The sequence below is a fragment of the Aotus nancymaae genome, unplaced genomic scaffold (assembly GCF_030222135.1).
Source record: "Aotus nancymaae isolate 86718 unplaced genomic scaffold, 86718_ANA_hifiasm-v0.15.2.pri h1tg000006l, whole genome shotgun sequence".
NCBI lineage: Eukaryota > Metazoa > Chordata > Mammalia > Primates > Aotidae > Aotus > Aotus nancymaae.
In genome coordinates this window covers 75,574,511-75,595,960 of record NW_026988417.1, presented here as the reverse complement: position 1 = coordinate 75,595,960, position 21,450 = coordinate 75,574,511, and the positions used below count along the sequence as shown (strand labels likewise).

At 43.0% G+C, this 21,450-nt stretch overlaps 1 protein-coding gene across 2 annotated transcripts in view; it reads left to right on the top strand.

Moving 5' to 3' along the window:
- The window catches only part of SCD5 (stearoyl-CoA desaturase 5), a 169,774-nt gene that overhangs the window by 75,455 nt on the left and 72,869 nt on the right, over positions 1 to 21,450 (top strand). For both annotated transcript variants that reach the window (XM_012447059.3, XM_021669628.2), the window contains exon 2: positions 15,407 to 15,537. In XM_012447059.3, the coding sequence (XP_012302482.1) occupies positions 15,407 to 15,537 (131 nt within the window). The remainder of the gene's footprint in view (positions 1 to 15,406; positions 15,538 to 21,450) is intronic.

Below are 21,450 nucleotides of genomic sequence, written 5' to 3'. Positions count from 1 at the left end.
TCTTTAGGTTTCTGGGAAACAGATTCTGAGATGGAGATTTGTGTGCTGACATACCTAGTACTGTGCTTGCAAATATCTGTGGGGGAATAAGAAGCAGGAGTGAGCAGAGGGAGAAGCTGAACTGCGGTGCAGCTGCAACAGAGGCTCAGCCTATGTGTATAGGGAGCTGCAAAACTGCGCAGTCCTTTGAGTTTTTGTTTTGTTTTGTTTGTTTCTGTTTTAAGATGGGGTCTCGCTTTGTCACCTAGACTGGAATGCAGTGGCGTGGTCACAGCTCACTGCAGCCTTGAAATCCTGGGCTCAAGAGATCCTCCTACCTCAGCCTCCCTGAGTAGCTGAGACACAGGCATGTGCTACCATACCCAGCTTTTTTTTTTTTTTTTTCTTTTAATCATTTTGTAGAGATGGTGTCTCTCCATTTTGCCCAGGTTGGCCTAGAACTCTTGGGCCCAAGAGATCCTCTCACCTCAACTTCCCGAAGTGCTGGGATTACAGGCATGAGTGACTGTGCCTGGCCTGGACGGCCCTTTGGAAATATTCCAAATTGAGGCAAAAGGCCAGATTTTGTATCACTTTATCAACTAACCATTGAATACACGCTGCTGCCAGGGAGAAGGCAAGCCTTGGGCTGTGCAGCTTTCCAGGCAGGACAGTGTTGGAGGAGAGACTCAGGTGTGAGCTGTTAGGCACCAGCAATCCCAGTAGTTGGGGAATGAGTGCCTGGACCTACAGAGAGGGTTGGGGCAGTCAACGGCATCAGACACAATTGGAGATTTCAGAAGGGTGATTTCCCCCTCTAACCTGCATTTATTATTAGGTGGCACCCTTCTGAAAAGATCTTTCCTTTGTCAACTAGGAATGGATTATAGTTCTCAAAAAGACAGGATAATTGCTTACTTTTCTCTTTTGTCTTTTTTTTCTTTTTCTTTTTTGTCTTTTTTGGGACAGCATCTCACTCTGTCACCCAGGCTGGAGTTCATGATTACAAGTCACTGCAGCCTCAATCTCCTGGGCTCAAGTGATCCTTCCACTTCAGCTTCCTGAGTAGCTGGAACTACAGGCATGAACCACTACACCCAATTAATTTTTTAAAAAATTTTTTGTAGAGATGGTGTCTCACTGAGTTGCCCAAGCTGGTCGCAAACTGGAGTTCAAGTGATCCTCTCTCCTGGGCCTCCCAAAGTGCTAGAATTACAGGCATGAGCCACTGTGCCTGGCTGTTTCTCTTTTCATTACCAATTTTCCAAGTCATGAGTGGTGTAATTCATTTGTACTCAGGGTTGCATTATGACTTTTGCCTTCATAGGCCCCTTCTCCATAAAAATATATTAAAAATCATTTTACAACTACCAGCCTGGCCAACATGGCAAAACCCTGTCTCTACTAAAAATACAAAAATTAGCTGGGCGTAGTGGCACACGCCTGTAATCCTAGCTACTCAGGAGGCTAAGGCATGAGAGTTGCTTAAACCTGGGTGGCTGAGGTTGCATTGAGCTGAGATTGCACCACTGCACTCCAGCCTGGGTGACAGAGCGAGACCCTGTCTCAAAAAAAAGCAAATCATATTTTACAGCTGTATTTGTATAAAGACAACTATAATCTAGGCTAGATTCATGATTATGTATTTATTGCTATACTCTTTTTCTCTTTTTGAATAAAACATATTGTGGGATGTCAGTACTGTGCCTACTGTGTCTAATGGGTAGGTTAGCCCTGGTAAGGCCTTAGATCGGGGCCAGGCAGTTAATAAATGAAGAGAGTTGATTCAGAGTGCATGTACTACTGTATGGGGTGAACAGGGGTGTCACGTGGAGCTGTCTCAGTGGAATGGAGTTGCCATACAAGAAAGTGAGGTGGCCTGATGTTGCCAGATCTTTTCCATGTTTCAGGAGAAGCCAGAAAAAGAGATTTTAAAGTTGGTTGTGACCTGGGGGCTGCCAGTTTGAGAAGTCGGTTAACAGCCCCCTGAGAGGGAGGTACCCACTCCGATACTCCTCACTGTGGAGGAAAGTGGCATGTGGAAGGTGCTCGTACATGCTTGAAAAGGAATGAATGAATAATTGTATTTTGATAAGGCAACTCATTAAAATTAGGTGGAATTTATGCATAAGAACCAAGTGAAGGTCAGAAAACCAGGCCCTGGAATATGCTGCAAAGAAAAAAAAAAAGTCTGTCTTGGGTTATTCACAGCAACTTAAAGCTATTTGGCAAGAATAAAAATGTGTGAAGAAACCTCTTGAAACTGGAGTTTGTGAACTAGGTCAGGCTGCCTTAATGATGCAGTCCCTAATTAGAGAACTGAAGGGGTTTCTTGGTATCTTGAAAGAATACTGTATTATTAAATTTTATCTTTTTTTTTTTTTTTTCAATTTAAGCCAGAAACGTTGTGAAAACAACAACCTTGAAAAGAATGCGTTCTGTAACTTTTTGGTTGGGGGAGCAGCAAGCACACCTTGCTGCCAAACATTCTTCATGCTTGTCCTTGGCCTGTGGTTGCCAGACAGAGGAACATTTGGTCGGAATCCACTGGGTTCGCACCGATCACCACGGTGCGGGAGGGTCTGAGTCAGAAAAAAGGACGAGAGGAGGATGAAGAAATCAGGACAGAGAGAAACAGCACCTCCCAAGAGGCTTTCCCGGAATTTTCACTGTGATTTCCAGCTCTTTTGGCTCAGAAATAAAAGCAACAGTGAAGCCCAGGGCTTCTCTCCATAGCATGTTCCCAGAGATGTCCCTCCAGAGCTCAGCGCTCAGACCTCTTGAGGGTCTGGTTATCGTGGTCATTATGCTTCATTGCTGCAAAGATGCCTGCCACCTCTTCCCGTGAAACCTCGGATTCCTGGACTTCAACCAGTCGCTGTTTTTATTCCCTTAGAGAGATTGCTTATTAAAAAAAAAAAGGTGATAATGACCCATAACTACTCAGTTCAGATGATGACAGCAGAAATTATTCTTTTTTCCCACTTCCCTGAAGTTGACCAGTTTGGGTACTGTTTTTAATTTTTATCTTCCTTCAGAGGGACCAACAATTTTTTTTTTTTTTTTTTTTTTTGAGATGGAGTCTCACTCCGTCGCCCAGGCTGGAGTGCAATGGCGCCATCTCAACCTACTGCAACCTCTGCCTCTTGGGTTCAGGCGATTCTCATGCCTCACCCTCCCAAGTATCTGAGATTACAGGCATGCACCATCACACCAGGCTAATTTTTGTATTTTTAGTAGATATGGGGTTTCACCATGTTTGCCAGACTGGTCTTGAACTTCTGACCTCAAGTGATCTGCCCGCCTCAGCCTCCCAAAGTGCTGGGATTACAGGTGTGAGCCACTGTGCCAGGCCAGGGGACCAACAGTTTTGATATTAGTTTCTCATTTATAGGCAGTGATATTAATGAGCATGCATATAGCTATAGCATTATAGAATGTATGCACATCTTTCTCTAATGCGCACACACACACACACAACTTACTGCCCAAGATAAAATAAAAACTGAATAATTAATGAAAAGGAAATTCAGTGTGTCCATAGTACAGTAAATTATTCACTTTGTTTTCAATTATCCCTAATTCTGATTTCGATAGTTGTGTAAGATGGAGAGAGACAGGTTGTGTTGGGAGTTATCCTGAATCAGAAACCATGAATGTGTTTGCTCTTCCCCATTTCATCTCCGAGAACCTGAGCTGTCTCAGGGCCAGGTTAAAAAAAAAAAGTCTCGGGCCAGGTGCAGTGGCTCACGCCTGTAATCCCAGCACTTTGGGAGGCCGAGGCGGGTGGATCACGAGGTCAAGAGATGGAGACCATCCTGGTCAACATGGTGAAACCCCGTCTCTACTAAAAATACAAAAAATTAGCTGGGCATGGTGGCGCGTGCCTGTAATCCCAGCTACTCAGGAGGCTGAGGCAGGAGAATTGCCTGAACCCAGGAGGCGGAGGTTGCTGTGAGCCGAGATCGCGCCATTGCACTCCAGCCTGGGTAACAAGAGCGAAACCCCGTCTCCAAAAAAAAAAAAAAAAAAAAAAGTCTCAGTTGAGATCTGGGTCATCTTTTCCCCTAGAGCCTCTGCTTCCTGGTCACCCAGCCTCAACCTTGCAATGGCTGCCTAGAAATAAGAATAATGAGGTTGCGGTGAGCCGAGATCACACCATTGCACTCCAGCCTGGGTAACAAGAGCGAAACTCCGTCTCAAAAAAAGAAAAAAAAAATAGTGTTTGCAGTCATATTTATTGAAATATTGTTATGTGCTAAATACCTTATACAGTGATCCTTCAGCATCTGTAAGGGGTTGGTTCCAGGAAGCCCCCATGGATACTAAAATCCACAGATACTCGAGTCCCTTATATGAAATGGCATAGTATTTGCATATAACATTTGCACATCCTCCCATATACTTTAAATCATCTCTAGATTACTTATGCTACCCATGATAATGTAAATGCTATGTAAATAGTTGTTATAGTGTATTGTTTAGGGAATAATGACATGAATAACAGGCCTGCACATATTTAGTTCAGACATAACCATCCATTTTGCTTCCTCAAAATTTTTTTTTTTTTTGAGACCGAGTCTCGCCCTGTTGCTCAGGCTGGAGGGCAGTGGTGTGATCTTGACTCACTGCACCTTCTACCTCTTGGGTTCAAGTGATTCTCTTGCTTCAGCCTCCAGAATAGTTGGGATTACAGGTTGTGCCACTATGCCTGGCTAATTTTTGTAATTTTAGTAGAGACAGGGTTTTGCCATGTTGGCCAGGCTGGTCTGGAACTCCTGACCTCAAGTTATCTGCCTGCCTTGGCTTCCCAAAGTGCTGGGATTACAGATATGAGCAACCATGCCCAGCCTTCTTCCTCAAATATTTTCAATCCACAGTTGAATCCACAGTTGAATCCACAGATGTGGAGCCCGTGGATAAGGAGGGCTGACTGTATGTATTTTCACTCAAGTCCCCCAACAACACTTTGACGTAGTCTTTTGTTTGTTCTTTTACACATAAGAGAACTGAGACTAAGAGAGAATAAGTTGGTATCACCCCACCATTCAGCTAGGAAATGGCAGAGGGGCAGTTCCAGATTCCCTGTGAGCTCCCTCCCTTCTGTGTGAAAGGAGCTGACATTGTCCATGAGTTCTTTCAGGGAGCTTTGATTCCCATGCCTAGTAAATGATCTCCCCACATGCGGAAGAGAAGCTTTGTGTTATTTGAGGGAAAGGAAGAGTTTTCGAAGAAGAAAGGAAGAAGGCACAGGGGGAATCAGGGAAAGCTCTCAGGCTGAACTAGTTTATGCTATTGAATAGTTTTTTTCTCAAGGGATTGCTTTGATATCATTGTACTGAGCAAATATTAGCAGATTAAAAAAATGATAACTTGGACCTTTTTTTGGTAAAATATGAAGCAATTGGCAGCTCCAACTATAGCTCTCGTTATGCTTGTGTGGCCATGCATACTAGTTGCCAAACATTTTCAGAAGTGGACTGGAAGGAGAACAGCCTTAGTCTTTGGCATTTTTTAAAAAATGAAACAAAACACTCTTCTCCTCCCTTCCCCAAAAACAAAGTGATTAACCCATTCAGCTTAAAAAAAAAATTCAGTTTAATCACTTTGTTTTACATGCTGTTGGTCAAGAACTCACTAAGAGTTCTTAACTTTCTGGTCATCAAGTTTTTCCTCTTATCAATGCATCTCTTTTCCTTCATGAGACCTCATCTTGCCACACCAAGGCATGAAGTTACAAGCCAGAGTTATGACCCCTATCAGTAGAAGGTTCTAGAATATTTGTATATATTTTAAAGCTCCTCAGATAATTCTGATGCAGGTAGCCTTGCGCCGGAATCATGTTTGGGACACCCTTGTTTTTATTAATGAGGAAATTGAGGCCTAGAGTGATAAGAAACTTGTCAAGGACCTAATCTAGACTCTGTATGTTGAAAATAACCTAGATAGAAACCGGAGGAAGCGCATCGGTTCAGCACAGGCTGGCCTTCCAGGGCACAGAGTAGCATGAGAAGGGAGGGAGTGTGTCTGCCAGGGATGCATGGAGAATACTCAGCCCAAGCTCTTCCATTTCTACTCACTCTCACCCATTGTCCGCAGCCTTTCAGATCTGTCATTCTAAATCCAATCACATGAATTATTATTTTTTTCCAGATGGAATCTTGTTCTGTTACCCAGGCTGCAGTGCAGTGGCATAATCTTGGTTCACTGCAACCTCCCTCTCCCTACCTTTAAGTGATTCTCATGCCGCAACCTCCCGAGTAGCTAGGATTACAGGTGTGTGCCAACACACCCGGCAGATTTTTGCGTTTTTAATAGAGACAGGGTTTCATCATATTGGCCAGGCTGGTTTCGAACTCTTGACCGCAAGTGATCTGCCTGCCTCAACCTCCCAAAGTGCTGAGATAACCTCCCAGCTGCTGTGAACCACTGCGCCTGTCCTCACATGGAATTCTTTATGGTATCTATTGTTCTCAAGATCAGTTCTATGTTTCTAGCATTATATACAGGTTGAGCATACCTTATCCAAACTGCTTGGGTTCAGAACTGTTTTAGGTTTCATATTTTTTTCAGATTTTGGAATATTTGCTATATACTTACTGGTTGAACCTCCCTAATTCAAAAATCTGAAATCCAAAATGCTCCAGTGAGTATTTCCTTTGAGCATCATGTGGGTGCTCAGAAAATTTCAAATTTTAGAGCATTTCATATTTTCAGATTAGAGATGCTCAACCTGTATGAGTCCCTTCCAGACCTGGCTCCTTGCCTGTTTTACTCCCTTCATTTTACCCCCACAGGCCCCCACCCAAGAGCCAAACGAAACCACTTGCCCCTGCTTGAACACACACAGCCTTCACACCTCCATGCCTTGCTCACAGCGGTCCCTCCTTCATGAGCTCATGCTTCAGGTGCTCCTGTAGTACCTCGGTCTCTCCTTCAGAGTCCGTGTCACCCAGTAATGATTTGTTCACTGTTTATCTAGAGGCTGCCCACAAGTAAAGACTCTGTCTTGTCTGAACCTGGATAAGAGCAGTTTTGATTGGGGACCACGATGAGGAGAGAAAGACCAAAACCTGATTGAGTGGGTTTAAGAGAGAATGGAAAGAGAACTGCAACCAGCGATTAGAAATAATATTCAGTAAGTTTCACTGTAAAGGGGAGCGGGGAAATGGAATAGGATCCAGATGGGAAAGTGGGGTCAAGAGAGGTTTTAAAATTTTGCTTTTTAAACATGAGAGAAATAGCAGCATGGCCGCAGGCTGTGGGAATAATGTAAGTATGTGGGGCGGTATTGATGATGCAGATGGGAATTTCTGAGTAATAGATGAGTAGGATGATTGGACGTGATGCACAAGGGAAGGGCCAGAGTGTGGCTTGGCCACGTGCAGTCATGTAGAGACGATAGAGTATCCAGGCTCAGATGCTGGATGGTAGGTAGAGGTGGTGGAGCCTGGGGAAATTATGATATCCTTATTGAAATCAAAAGCAAAGTTACCAGGTGAGCAGGGGAGGGAGGTGTCAGGGGTGAGGTGATCGGAGCAAGTATGAATGAGGTCAATATCTAGGAGAGAGGGACCGCATATGGACCAGGGAAATGTAATATGGTTGCTGGGTAATATTAAAGCCCAAGTGAGGTTAATAGTCATGATTTTAAAGTGAGACCAATCAACATGGTTGAGAACTTTTCTCTGGTTGAGTTAGGTGCACAGATGCCTGCTAAGAATATGTGGAAAGACAGACACAATCCCTGCCCTCCTGGAGATTATGTTTCAATAAGGGAAGATAGCATTGGAGCAATAATTCTTCATCTAATAACAATGTGATGATTGCTGTATTGGTCAACACAGAGGGCGACAGAGCATCTAACAGGGGTGCCTGCCTGAAGTGAGCTATATATATACTGAATGAAGTCTTGGAATGATCCAAAATCTTGCCTTCTTTTTTGTTTGAATTACAAATCGTGTGGTGCAATAGCAGAGTAGTAACAACATATGCTATAATTTTGTGTTTCTTAGTAATCTGCTATGACTTTCATGCTTATTGCTATATAAGCTGTAAATCAACCAGGAGAAGTAGCAGTCGCCCAGTATGTTAGAACCCTGTAAATGGACCTAACCCAAGGCAGGAAGGACACTTGAGGAAAATAGGCAGTACATATAAAAGGTATGAAATATATCCTCTCTCTCTTTCCTGTCCTATCCCCTTGTCATTTAATCTTCCTAGATGTGAGCAGTTGCTTAAAGATTGATGCTGTGGGATGAGAGAGAACATCTCTTTCTGCAGCTCATGTGCAGCACAATAGTCGGTGGCTTAGTGGAAGGAGGGAGGTGGCAGAGAGGAGCTGCTGGTTATTTTAAGTATAATAGAATTTAGAAGGTATTAATAGTAAGAATAAACCCTTTGCTTCTCAGCTTGCAGTCTCCAGTACTCTTGAAAATGTTCTGATTTTGAAAGAATTGTTGAAATAATACCTACGTGAAAATTGCCTCTGAATCTTGAACCTTGTACACCCAAACTTTTCAAGGGAAGACGTAAGATTTAACTGAGGTTCTTTGTGGTGTCATTCCATGAGATAAGTAGCCATAGAGGTCCTCACCCTGTCACTGGCAGCCCTTTATCACCTTTATCAGACACACACACACACACACACACACACACACACACTCATTCTCTCTCTCTGTCTCTCTGATCTGGCTGGTCGGAGAAACACTCGGGGACTCTGGGCCAGCAGCATTAGCACCTGCTGCAGGCTCATCAGAAACACAAGTTGATTGGTCCCTTCCCAGACCTATTGAATCAGAATCTCTTGGGCTGGGGTCCAGAATTTGCACTTTACTGAGATCCCCTGGTGATGTGTAGGACACATGAAAATGTGAGGATCAGTGATGCTATTGATCTCATACCATAGTCCTTTGTTTCCAGCTTATTCATAAAATGATATCAGAAATAAATTACTCCTGCTCCTACAGCTCCCTATGGAACTAGAGAAGTGTGAAGAAGCAAGGAAGGTGCAGTCAGACCCAGAGAATGAACAGGCTTGGTTTCAAGAAGAGCTTTCCTGAGAATTTAGAGAGATTCTCTACCTTGGCACTATTGACATGTTTGACATTTAGGGCTGGATTTTTTTTTTTTTTTTTGAGACAAAGTCTGTCTTTGTCACCCAGACTGGAGTACAGTGGTGAGATCTTGGCTCACTGCAGCTTCCACCTCCTGGGCTCAAATGATCTTCCTCCCTCAGCCCCTACAAGTAGCTGGAACTACAGGCACGTGCCACCACACTTGGCTAATTTTTTGTAGAGACAGGATTTTGCCTTGTTGTCCAGTTGGTCTTGAACTCCTGAGCTCAAGTGATCCACCCACCTTGGCCTTCCAAAGTGCTGGGGTTACAGGCGTGAGCTGCTGCACCGTCGTGGATATCCTGTGCGTTGGCAGCTTCTGTGCATTGTAGGATGCTGAGCAGCATACCTGGCTTCCACCCACTAGATGCCAGTAGCACCCTTCAAGTTTTGGGTTGCAACACCCAATAATGTCTCAAAACATTGCCAAATGTAGGGGGTCAGAGTGGAGAGGAGAGGCAAAATCTCTACTTCCCCTTCAGAACCATAAGTTTATAGTGATGAAAAGCGTGGATGTCTTCAGGGCGGGTTATCAGGGAGGGGATCTTTTCAGAGACAAAGCATGGCATTCATGCATGGGGCAATAATATGTGCCCATGCTTACTGTTTGCCAGGCACAGCTCCAATTTTGCATGCAGTATCTCTTTTAATCTTTAATCTTTGCAACAAACCCAGGGGGCAGACACTACTTTCTCCACTTTATGCATGAAGAAACCAAGCTATAGAGAAATTGTCACACTGATAAGTGATTTAACGGGGATTCAATCCCAGGGCCATTTTAGCCATTATGCTGTATTGCACTTCTCTGTCTCTCTCTTTCTCTCTCTCTGTCTCTCGTTCTCTCTCCCTCTCCATCAGTGGGGCTGTGGGCATTTCCCTATCTATCTTCAGAACCTGGGAAGAACTAGCGAGGAGAAACAGTCACTAATTGGCCAGAGCCCAGAACTGACTTTCAAAACACTTGAGCTGACTGGAGAAGCAGACATCAAAGCACAGTGCCTTCTTCCACGTTCCCCCTTCTCACCCCAGGGGTCACCGTCTCCCCAGAAGCCTTCACCTCTCTGGCTTCCCCTCTTCTCCTCAGTTCCCTGGGGGACCACCATTGCACACCCCAAGCCCCAGCCAGCACCCAGATATCAAAGACTCTGCAGCTGAGAGCCAAGCGGGCTGCTCTCACCATCAAAGGGAGCAGTGGGGAGGTGGGGGGCGGTGTGTGGAGTGTGAACAGGACTCTGAGTTCACATGAAAGGATGACCTTGTCTCCTGGTGCGAGGGTCACTTTGCATTTACTGAGGCCCCATGGAGAGTCAGCATCTGGTGGTAGGTTGCAGGGAGAGCAGTGCTCTCTGGATCTCATCTCTCTGTTTATAAATTGAGAGGGTGGGCCCACATGGTGTCTAAGAGAGGGTGTACCTTATGAGGCAGGAATTTCTCAGCCCTGGTTTGGCATCAGAATCATCTGCGGAGAGAGATGCCTGCTGTCTGGCCCCCATCTCTGATGCAGTCGGACGTTTAAGATCTCAGGTGACCGCAGTGCGCAGCCAGGGTGGAAAACCGCTGCACTTGCCTGAAAGGGCTTGGGGTTGGACTGATCTGGTGTTGGAGTTCTGGCTTTATCACTTGGAGGTCCCAAGGCATTTATGTAATGTCTCTGGGCCTCAGTTTTGCAAACAGGTAAAATGGAAATTATGATATCTACCTCACAGGAGCGCAACAGGAGAATTAGGTACACTGGTAAAGTGACAGCCCAGGGCAGGCCGTCAGTGAGTCTCTACTCCCTTCTGACTTTCTAATAGGCAGGATGTTCCTCACCTGTTGATGGACACTTGGATGATTTCTGCCTTTTGGCTATTGTGATAATACTGCTATGAACATGGACATATAAATATGTGGTTGAATCCTGTCACTGCTCTCAATTCTTTTGGGTAAACACCTAGAAGTGGAATTGCTGGAGCAAAAGTTTATGTTTTACGTTTCCTTCTATCCATCAGGTTCTCTTTTCCAGCCTCAGGGCTTTGCATCTGTGAGCCCCTCTGCCTGATCTTGCCTCCTCTGAACCTTGCTCAGTTGACTTCTCCTTGTAAAATTCTCCTAAATTCTTGCTGCTTTTGCAAAGCTTTCTCTGGTCCCCCAAACTAAATTATCTACCTTTTAATCTCTCTTTTATTATTGTTTATTGCTCTGCAGCACTTTCCATACTTCGTCATTATATAGCAAGTAATGTACTTTTCAAACTCCTGTTAAACTCCCAGTTCTGAACTCACTGACTGGTACATAATAGTAGCTCTAAGAAACTGTCTCATTAAATCTTAGCTCTCCTGGCACTCATGTTTATGACAAGCCGAGGCTGAATGGGATGCAGAATGATGGTGGTAGGTATTATGGGCAAGTGGTAACTTGCAAGCTGGTAAGGGCAGAAAGGAAAAACCAGAGTTTTGACTTTCAGTTTGTGTTTTGAGCTGGCTAAAAGGACATGATTTATTCAAGTTCCTCCTGCAAGGATGAACTCTGCTTCCAGGGCACAGGCAGTCAGCAGGGGCATTTAGAATGTGGGCTCTTCCTGCCTTAGATTGTATCCTGGCCCTATTACTGTCTAGTTTTCTTCCTCTATAAGATGGAGATCATAATGGTACATACCCCTTACACTTGTGGTGAGTATTCAATGAGTTACTGTGCTTACAGAGGGCTTGGCACATCAAAAGCTCTCAGTCAGTGGTAGCTCTTATTATTTATTAACGTTCACTCTGATGCTCTAGAGATATAGATTGTAAGTGAAGGTTAGAGAGCTCTGCCAAGTGCTTCCTTCTGTCGAGCACTCAGGGATGGCTCTGGAAGGGGGCTGTCCATCTCTTTCTCTGATCAGGTCCGGAACTGAGAGAGTTTTACTTTTTGCTTTTTAGCATCTCTCTAGGACTGTTCTCTGTTGTATGGTCAGGAGGGGGTCACTACAATCATTATGAAAACAGTGTACCAAACAGGGAAATCAGGACAGATAGGAGGTTGTGCCTTCCACACAGAAGCCAAAAGAGTTTTGGTCTCTGCCTCTTCCCATCCCTGGCTGCTAGAGCTTGGGATTGTGATCCAAGTGTGGGCAATGAGATACTTCTGCCTTAGATTGGTGGAATCCCTAACCACCAATCCTGGGTGGTCTTGATAGCTTCAGGCATAGGTATAGAGTCAAATAGAGACTCTTCTTGGCCTCTGTCTAAAATTCAAGGGTCCAAAGTGTGATATGTGTCTGGTGGTGGCAAGTATCAAGGGGTGATGGTCCCTGTGGGAGCATCCCAGGCCAATGGTTGGTTTTTGATTGCTTTGTTCTGCTTTGTGACAGGTCTATTTATTTTAAGAAAATATATATAATAACAAAATCCAATGGGAATTCAGTAATTGTTTTTTTAAATAATGGATTTTGGAGCTATGACTCATATACTGTGCAACTCACCTATTTAATGTATACAAGTCATTTTAGTATATTTGCAGAACTGTGCAACTATCCATAAAATTTTAAAAATTAACTTACTTTTCAAAGTCCTGTTAAATTCCCAGTTCTGAGCTCAGTGGGATAAAAAAATTATTTTATCCCTAAAATAAATGCACGGATATTTGCACAATAAACCCATTAGCAGTCACTCCTCTCTTCCCCTTGCCTCCATCCCCTACCCCATGCAACACCAGCCTGCTTACTTTCCCTATAGATGGTAAACTATTTTGCAATCAGGATTTAAGATGTACCTTCCTTCCATGAAGGGAAGGTTCCTGCTTATGTCTTATATTAAAGTTATCTATCATTGCATAGCAAATTACCCCCAAATCTAGCAGTGTAAAACAAAACGTATTTATTTTCTTACAGTTTTTGTGGGGCAGGAATCCAGGTACAGCTTAGCTGGATCCTCTGCCCCAAGATCTCTCACGAGGCTACAGTGTGTTGGTCAGGGCTGCAGTCTTGCCTGAAGGCTCGACTGAGGAAGGATCTGCTTCCAAGCTCACTCATGTTGTTGTTGGTAGGATTTGGTTCCTTGAGGGCTGTTGGATTGGGGACCTCATTTCCTTACTGGCTGTTGGCTGGAGGAACCCTCAATTCTTTGCCACATGGGCCTCCCCAGCATGGCAGCTTGCTTTATCAAAGCCAGCTCAAGAGAGAATCTGCTAGCAAAACAGAAGTCACAATCTTTTGTAAACTAATCGTGGAACTGACATTCCCTCAATATTGCCATATTCTTTTGGTTAGAAGCAAGTTACTAATAGGGAAGAGACTACACAAGGCCATGCATGCCAGGAGATGGGGAGCACATGGACCATCTTAAAGGCAGCATAGCCTATCTTGCAGACCATCCCTGAGTTCTCTAGGCTGCTTCATATATTTTTTAATCCCTGCTTTTGTTTTTGTGCTTGAGCTAACCGGAATCAGTGACTTGTTTGCATTCAGACTGCCATACTTGTTTGTTGCTTACAGTTCTGTCATCTTGTGATTCTGGTTTCTGTCGATTCAGCACCTTTCTCTGTACAGTATGAGCTACTTGGTAAAGTATTTGACGTTGCCCATTACTCCTTTTATCCCCTCAAAGTCACCAGTTCCATGTCTGAATATTTCATTACCTCAGAGCTACCTACTCAGCATCCATCTGAACACTTGTTTGATTATGAGTCTCCACAAAGATCATAAAAGAGAAATTAAGAGCAGAGAATTAGCACTGTCAGAATAGGAAAACTGAATCCTGTTAATGGGACAGCTGATAAGTCTTCACATTCAGCCCAGGGTTTTTGTGGTTTTTCCTCATTTGGGTCATGACCAGAGGGTTGGTTTCCTCCCAAGAGCTTCGGCAGAATTTAAGCATCAGAAATCCAGTACAAACTAGTTTAAGCAAGGAAACAGAGTTTGTTGACTGTAGTAACTAGGACATACTGTGGAGGCTCCCAGGATCAAAAGAACGACAGAGCTCCTGGTCAGCAAGCAGTGGCTCAAAGCAGGTTTGGCTCTTGTGAGCCTCTTCATTGTCTTCGTGCCTCACTTTCTTGGCCTCAAGATTTGCTATCATATTATCAGGTTTCTTCAGCTGGGTAGTATGTAATCTTTGGTAAATACAGCTTCAGCTTTGAGCCTGAAGAGGGAAGAGGATTGGCTCAGGTGTTTATTCTCATGTCCAGGAAGATGAGGCACTATGTTAGGCCAGGGCCAGGTCACATGGCCAAATTCCAGTTGCCAGAAGGACCATGGGAAAGCAACAGCCACCACTGCACAGTACAGGCGCTGCCTTGAGCCACTGTCGGTGCCGTAGGGATGGACAGACAACCATGCAAGTGGTCCCTAAATTACTGGAGATTCCCAAAAGGACAAAGCAGTGTCTATGGTAAAGGCCTGACTGGGAAATGTGGATTAGAGTGATCCCTTTTTTGGCCATTGTTTTTCATGGAGTTTTGGAATTAATTTTATTGCACCCAAGGTTCAGCCTACTGGCAAAATAGAATCACGTTGAATTTTTCCATTCTAGATTTTACTTATTCCCTAACTACTTGACAGTTGAAAAAAATTGTTAGTAGAGACAAGAAGGTCAGGGATGACAAGGAAAATGACTGTCCATTTCATGGACTCATGACCAAGGTTAAATTACAATAACAAAGGATGCCAGAGCTTTTTATTTACTGCTGCTTTATGTGATTTGTGGGGAGATTGTTGTTTTCTGCTTTTAATCTTTCAAGTAAGGAATGGTTTGTCATGTTCATGAAAACCACATGTATTCAGGGACCTCTTAATCTTACAGTTAAGGGTAAATCTTGTTTTTAGAACCATATAAATATAGATTGAGATCAAGATCAGTCTAACTTCTGGAAAATGTAATATTGTGCTTTCTTTAAATATGTATATTGACACCGATAATGGGCAGTGCCACTTAGAAATATGCTTTTCACATAACACTCACCCTGGCATAGGTGCCAATTAAGAGGTGACGTACAGCTCAGTCTCTGCTGTGCCGAGAGCGTACGGGTGAAATTGAATTGTGAATGTACATTGACACGGTTGTGACTTTGCATTAAGACTGGCAACAAACATTAGCGAATAAAAGATTTGTTTGATGTAGGGAAAAATATTCAAAGGTCAAAGTTTGCTGAAGAAAGTTCTCTGCTTCCACCTGGTACTGGGATGCTACAAATCAGTGAAAAGGCTGTCTCCTCTCAAGTTATTGATTTTTCATGTTACAGATTCCTCCCCTAACACCATTTCGCGTGTGTCCCTGTTCAGGAGAGAAAAAGCATGGGGGCTGTTTGAAAGCTCGGGGACCGTTGTTGACGTTGTCCCTGCTTGTGTCTTGCAGCCTACTTCTGCTTCCTCCTGACCGCTCTGGGTGTGACAGCTGGTGCCCATCGCTTGTGGAGCCACAGGTCCTACAAGGCCAAGCTGCCTCTGAGGATATTTCTGGCTGTCGCCAACTCCATGGCTTTCCAGGTGGGGATGGAGGGTCCTCTCTGTGTTGGGGACCCAGTGCAGATGGCAGTATGGGAGGAGGGGAAAGATGGGCTGACACCTCTCCACCCCCATCCTAGGCTCAGTGTTCAGGCCCCAAGCATGCCCAGTCTGTCCCAAGTTTTTATCTCTTGGTAGTTTTTAGATACAGTAAAATGTTTGTGCCCTAAGGCATGCTGAACTACAGAGGGGAAAGGAGACTCCTCTATCCAGAGCCCATGCTGTGAACGTACCCCGAAAGCCTCAACACGTGTCTAGCCCTAACCAGGGGCCAAGTTCTGTAATGAGCACACTGATGTGCATATAGTATTTGATCCACATAGTAGCCCTGTGAGCTAGATGTTACATGTGTCTCCATTTTACAGATGAGGAGAATGAGATTCGATGAAGTTAAAGAACCTGCCCAAATCATATGCCTAAAAAATAGTACATTCGGGGATAGGCAAATGCAGGCCAGCCTGACTCCAAATCATTGCTCTTACAAAACCTAATACTGAGGTTGCCCTGCAAGGTCATGGTGGAAAGACTATTCCATCTGAAGTTTGAAGACTCAGGGATTTTACTCTGATAGCTGCTGGCTGTGAATCACTTCCTCAACTTCAGTTTCTTTATCTGTAAAAATAAGAATAAAACTTCATCCTCAGGGTTGTTGTAAAATCAATGAAAACTGCAAGGAGCTATAAAAATGTAAGAGACGGCCATCACTGCCCTAGGATTAGGCCATATTCTTTAGGGCTGTTCGAGTCCCAGACCATTCCCCACGTCCTTGGGTACTTTCCTTGGGTACTTTCGGTTTGGTCATGGATCTCTGTTTTCCCAGTTCCTAATCTGGGTGAGAACAACTTGTTTTCAAAATTTCTGCCCACATAGGAGTGTAGATGATTCCAGGCCCCATGCATTTACCCACTGGGAAGGAATAGTGACTGCCAAAAGTGCTCTAGAGTCCAGGGAAACAGGTGACCCAGGAGCTTTCCTGTGGCCCTCAGGCACACAACTCGTGTGGCCACCTCTGCCATGGGCCTCCCATTCCTATAAGATAACCTGATGCCGAATATTTCTCTAAGTGCTCTTGTAGTTCAGAATTCATTTCCTTGTTTTAGGCTTCCCTCATACAGTGTGACTTTTCATAAAGCACATAGGATATAACACAATAGATCAATTAGGGAACGCAGCTGGTGGTGTGTATATATACTGCTTGTAATTCAAGCACAATCAGGAATTAGTACGAGGGTCCTAGGAAATAAGCTATTATGTACTAGAAAGTAGTTGGCAGCTTCCTGGTTTCATGGTCTTTTGTTTACCACTGGCAGTGTGAACTATGTGTACTTTATTTTGACTTCAACCATCTTATTCCAGTTTTGTGCTTTCAAAATAATAATTGACTTAGGTCTTAGATGACATTTAGGACCTAACTGGATAATTTTCATTTATTGTGTTCAAGCAGTCCATTCTTTATAGCCTCCAAAGACACACTCATGTCGTTATAAAACGTTTCTATTGGAACTTTTTCCAAGATAATTAACTTGTAACTGAAGCTTAAAACTCTGATTTTTGTTTTCCTAGTGAAACTATTTGTTTATAACTCAAAATCTGAAAACCTAAGTTTTCTTAACAAAACACCACATAACAGAATTTAGACTGTGATATTAAATTTATTTTAGGGAGAAAGTACACTACAGATGGAAGTACCCAGGTCCTGGAATAAATGCTTGGCCTTTCTGCAAGTATCAGTTCCTTTATCTCCAAGGGGGTGATGATAATATTTGCCTCACAAAGTTGTTCGGAGGATTAAATAATGAATAAAAAGTGTCAAGCTTATAGTAGCACCTGGTGAATATTGTTCTCCCCTTCTCTTTTATGAGAATTGATATATTGTTTACTTAGTTTCTGTATGTTAATATCTATCATATAGAAAACAATTAATGATTGTTAGGAAAATAAAAAATGAACAGCTTTAAAATGTAGTTTTAGAACCCATCAAATTTGAACTATGCATACTTTTTCAAGGCCCACATTTGTAATGGATTTTCAAAAATTCATTCAACAAATATTTATTGAGCACCTACTATGTGGCAGGCACTGAGAAGGCACGGTGAGAATAACAATGAGCCAAGAGTCACAAGCCTCGCCTTCATGGAGCTTTTCTGTCTAGTAGGTTATTAGAATCCCCAGCTTCCCAGTGGAAGTTTCAGTGCTTCATGGGCTTGGGGCTGTATAACAATGTCACCTTAGACCTAGGTGAAGGCATTTGTAACATCAGCGTAGGGCCAGTTTCCATAACATGCAGAACCGTGTCAGTGGGAGAGAACCAGAACAGAACTGGAACTAGTCACTGTCTAGAACAGTCGATCGAAACCACTTAACCCTGTGAGAAGAACCACCTGGGGAAGTGTTAAAATGCTATGCTGTGCCAGTGTAGGATGGTGACTTACAACCCTGACTTAATGCAGTCATTGATTTAGTTTCCCTTTGATAATCCAGGGGTTTTTAAGATAGCTTTAAAGATTCTCTCTCTTCTCTCCTTCACCCGAATGATCATGCCATTGACCAAAATGGACAAGTCATGCCATAGTTGTCTCAGTTTGGGATCAGCAGGGCTTTTGCTGGATGCTATAAACAAGACCTTCATCATTAAGAACAGTGTTCTTAAAGTTGAAACTTAAACATTTTAAATCCTTTTCTTTTTCTTCTATAGAAGATGTGTGTATGGACTGAGGGGTGATAGTGGGAAAAGTGGAAATACTTTTAGTCTAAAAAGATGATGATGGGCTGGGTGTGGTGTCTCACGCCTATAATCCCAACACTTTGTGAGGCTGAGGCAGGTAGATCACCTGTGGTCAGGAGTTTGAGAGCAGTCTGGCCAAAATAACAAAACCCCGTCTCTTCCAAAAATACAAGAATTAGCCGGGCATGGTGGTGCATGCCTGTAGTCCTATCTACTTGGGAGGCTAAGCCAGGAGAATCATTTGAAGCCAGGAAGTGGAGGTTGCAGTAAGACAAGATCATGCCACTGCACTCCAACCTGGGCCACAGAGTGAAACTCCATCTCAAGAAGAAAAAAAAAAAAAAAAGATGATGATGGGGCAGGAATGCCTGACAAGGAGCTATAAAATCCTCTGTCCCCTCTGAACCCTTGCATTCAGCAGATACTCCCTGAGTTCCTCTCTGGTCCATCCTCCTTCCTTACCAGTAGGATGAAGTCAACCTAAATACTGCTTGCAACTTCCTTATAATTTGCTCCAAGTCAAATATAGACCCAGATAAGAGATTCCTGTTCTCCAAGAGTTAAGTTTTCACAAGCAAGAGCCAGGATTCGGATCTGTGCTGTCACACTCATGCATCTACTCCTGCTGGCTGCATCTAGGTCTCTCACAGACCCAGACCAACCAAAAGCACCTGCTAGATGCTTCAGCCCACTCCCTCATGGCTCATATTTCCTCATCAGGTTATGAGGCATTGGATTGAGAGCTGGAAGAGAACTAAAGGGATTTAGCTTAAATTCTCATATTTTACAGAGGAGTAAACAGAGAATAACAGTGACTTCTCAAAGTTCACACAGCTAATTACTGGATGGACAGACTGAAACCCCAGTCTCCTGAATCAGGGCACCTATTGCATATTCTTTTTTTTTTTTTTTTGAGATGGAGTTTCGCTCTTGTTACCCAGGCTGGAGTGCAATGGCGCAATCTCGGCTCACCGCAACCTCTGCCTCCTGGGTTCAAGCAATTCTCCTGCCTCAGCCTCCTGAGTAGCTGGGATTACAGGCATGTGCCACCATGCCCAGCTACTTTTTTGTATTTTAGTAGAGACGGGGTTTCACCATGTTGACCGGGATGGTCTCGATCTCTTGACCTCGTGATCCACCCGCCTCGCCATTGCATATTCTTATGTGTTGTCCTATGGTGTGATTTCTAAATAACATAGAGTTGAGGCTTGTTTTTTTTTTTTTATTTTGTTTTTTTAAATCCTCTCTGACAGTCTCTTTTAACTGATATAGTTGGACTAATATCTACCAAGTTACAAGTTACCAATTATTGATATAGTTGGACCAATATCTACCAAGTTTCTGTTTTCCATTTGCTGCTCTTTTTCTTACTTTTTATTTGTGTATTCTACTCTTTTTTTATTTTTATGTGGTTTTAATGGACCATTTTGTATAAGTCTATTTCTCTCTTCTTTTAGCATACCAATTATACTTCTTTTTAAAAAATTTTTATAGGTTGCCCTAGACTTTAGAATACACATTTACAACTAATCTAAACCCACTTTCAAATCACACTATACCACTTCATAATGGTAACCTGCAGTAGTGCAAGTACCTTATAACAGAGTATTCCCAATTTCTCCCTCCTATCTCTTATGACGTTGTTGTCATTCATTTTACTTATCCATGAGCTATAATCACTAAACAAATTGTTACTATTATTATTTTGAACAAACTGTTATGTGTTAGATTAAGAATAAGAAAAATAAAAGTTTCTATTTTACCTTCACTTATCCATATGTAGATCTGGGTTTCTGATATAATTTTCCTTCTCTCTGAAGAGCACCTTTTACAGCACATCAAAAAGCTTATCCATCACAATCAAGTCAGCTTCATCCCAGGGATATGCAAGGCTGGTTCAACATCCTCAAATCTATAAACGTAATCCACCACATAAACAGAACCAAAGACAAAAACCACATGATTATCTCAATAGATGCAGAGAAGGCCTTCGACAAAATTCAACAGCTCTTTATGCTAAAAACTCTCGATAAACTAGGTATTGATGGATCATATCTCAAAATAATAAGAGCTATTTATGATAAACCCACAGCCAATATCATACTGAATGGGCAAAAGCTGGAAGCATTCCCTTTGAAAACTGGCACTAGACAAGGATGCCCTCTCTCACCACTCCTATTCAACATAGTATTGGAAGTTCTGGCTAGGGCCATCAGGCAAGAGAAGAAATAAAGTGTGTTCAAATAGGAAGAGAGGACGTCAAATTGTCCCTGTTTGCATATGACATGATTGTATATTTAGAAGACCCCACTGTCTCAGCCTAAAATCTCCTTAAACTGATAAACAACTTCAGCAAAGTCTCAGGATACAAAATCAATGTGCAAAAATTGCAAGCATTCCTATACACCAATAATAGACAAACAGAGAGCCAAATCATGAGTGAACTCCCATTCATAATTACTGCAAAGAGAATAAAATACCTAGGAATACAACCTTTTACCATTTTTTGCAAGGCAGGTATACTAGTGACAAATCCCCTCAATTTTGGTTTGTCTGAGAAAGTCTTTTTTTTTTTTCTTTTTGTTTAAGAGACAGGGTCTTGCTCTGTCATTGAGGCTGGAGTGCAGTGGTACGATCATGGCTCACTGCAGCCTTGAACTCCTGGGCTTAAGTCCCACTCCCACCTCAGCCTCCCATGTAGCTAGGATTATAGGCATTTAGCACTACACCAAGCTTGAGAGTCTTTATTTCTACTTTATTTTTGAAGAATAATTTTGCTGGGTACAGAATTCTAGGTGGGTGGGTTTTTCTCTTTCAACATTTAAATCTTGTATTTCACTCTCCTTGCTTGCATGGTTTCTAAAGAGGAGTCTGGTATAATTCTTCTCACTCCTCTCTAGGTAAGGAAGTATTTTTTCCGCTCTGGCTTCTTTGAAGATTTTCTCTTCATCTTTGATTTTCTGCAGTTTGAATATGATAATGCGTAAGTGTAGGGTTTTTTGGTATGTATCCTGCTTGGGATTTTCTGGGTTTCCTGGATTGTGGTTTGGTGCTTGTTGTTAATTCAGAAAACTCTCAGTCATTATTACTTAAATATTTTCTTTTTTTTTTTTTTTTGAGGCAGAGTCTCACTTTGCCTGGGCTGGCAGTGGTGTGATCTCTGCAACCTC